Source organism: Molothrus aeneus, chromosome 6 (assembly GCF_037042795.1).
Source record: "Molothrus aeneus isolate 106 chromosome 6, BPBGC_Maene_1.0, whole genome shotgun sequence".
NCBI lineage: Eukaryota > Metazoa > Chordata > Aves > Passeriformes > Icteridae > Molothrus > Molothrus aeneus.
In genome coordinates, this window is record NC_089651.1 from 5,238,522 (window position 1) to 5,240,000 (window position 1,479).

A 1,479-nucleotide genomic window follows, 5' to 3' on the forward strand; every position below is an offset into this window, starting at 1 on the left:
GGGAGAGAAAAAAAAAAAAAACAAACCACAAAACCAAACCAAACCAAAACAAACAAAAAAAAAAAACCACCACCACCAAAAAACTCCAAAAAACCAAAAGAAAACAACCAAACTCGAGGAAATACCCGGAGGTAAAAATGGAGCCCCGCTCCCAGCACTCAGGGAGGTTCCCCCCGCCGTGCCCCCCCCTCCGCCGGTGCCCGCGCAGAGCCCGCGCAGCGCCCGCGCAGCGCCGCCCGCCCCGGGCCGCGTCCCGCCGCCCCGCGCACCTTCCCGGCGCCGCTGCACCCTTCTTAATGTACTTCTTCTGCTTTGTCCTAGAGGGAAGACTTTAACTAGTGACACGCAGATGTGCGAGTCCCTAAATTGTATGAGAGGACAGTCCACCCCGCTTTCAGGCAAGTTTAAAAACATGACTTCGGACTCTCTTTGTGATTGTTGTCGCTCCACTTAATACACCACCTCAGCGAAGAGCACTAACGACGAGGCAATACGCCACCTGCATGCAATTAAAACGAGAAACCACTTGGCGGGCTGCTTTTCTTAATATTTTTTTACCCTTGCGGGTTAGGGATACATATGAACTTTTTTTTTTTTTTTTTGCCTTGAGGTATTAAAGCCCCCAAATCCTTAAACGAACCGGGGTGGGGGGAGGAAGATGCCTAAGGATAACAAAGTTATCCGGTGAGATATTAGCCTCTGTGCAGCTCAACCCGTGTGCATTGCCTCCCCTGATTAACGCCTATTTTGTCACTGATAGACTGCTATAGGCGACCCCCGTGGGATACTGCTCTCTCAGCCCAACATGCAGAACAGTAAGTGACTCCGGGCAGCGGAGAGGGGCGGAGGGCTCCGGCCGGGCCGGGCCGGGTTGGGAGGCGGCTCCGCGGGCAGCGGGGCCCTGCGCGGCCGCCCCGTCGGGGCGCGGGTACCCCCGAGGGCAGCGGGGACGGGCCCGGTAGCGCTGTCACGGCTCTGGGGCCGCTGCGCCAGGCCCAGCACCTGCCTGCATCCCTACCTTCGCTGCCCTGGGAGCTGGGCAGGAAAAAGCCACTCCGTGTTAGGTGCGGCTCCTCGCCACCTTTGGGTTTGTGCGCTTCCCGGTGTCTCTGTGGCTTGTTAATTATTTTTTTTGGGGGGGGGGAGGGGGTGCTTTTTTGTGTTGTTGTTGTGTTGTTGGGGTTTCTGTTGTTGTTTAAGTCCTCGTGGGTAGGCCTGTGTGCCTCTCAGAGGGGACAGCGCTGGCACAGGGCGGAGATCGCGGGCACCGAGCCGGGTGTGGCGGCCGGGAGAAGCGGCCGCGCTTTGCGCCCCGGAGGAAGGGGCTGCGCGGGGGTCGGAGGGGCTGGCGGGGTCCGGAGCAGGCCTCGTCTCCTCGGGACGCGGATCATCCCCGGGGTGGGCTCCGCACCCGCGGGCCCTCTGGTTCTGCGCGCGTGGCGGCGGCGCGGGGCGCAGGTCGAGCTGCGCGGCCCTTGC

At 60.1% G+C, this 1,479-nt stretch overlaps 1 protein-coding gene across 4 annotated transcripts in view; it reads left to right on the top strand.

The window, feature by feature from the left end:
- The first annotated feature begins 330 nt into the window (after positions 1–330).
- PAX6 (paired box 6) overlaps positions 331–1,479 on the top strand; it is a 14,720-nt gene continuing 13,571 nt past the window's right edge. For all 4 annotated transcript variants that reach the window (XM_066552314.1, XM_066552316.1, XM_066552318.1 and 1 more), the window contains exons 1-2: positions 331–398; positions 761–815. In XM_066552314.1, the coding sequence (XP_066408411.1) occupies positions 806–815 (10 nt within the window). In that variant the 5' untranslated portion in view covers positions 331–398; positions 761–805. The remainder of the gene's footprint in view (positions 399–760; positions 816–1,479) is intronic.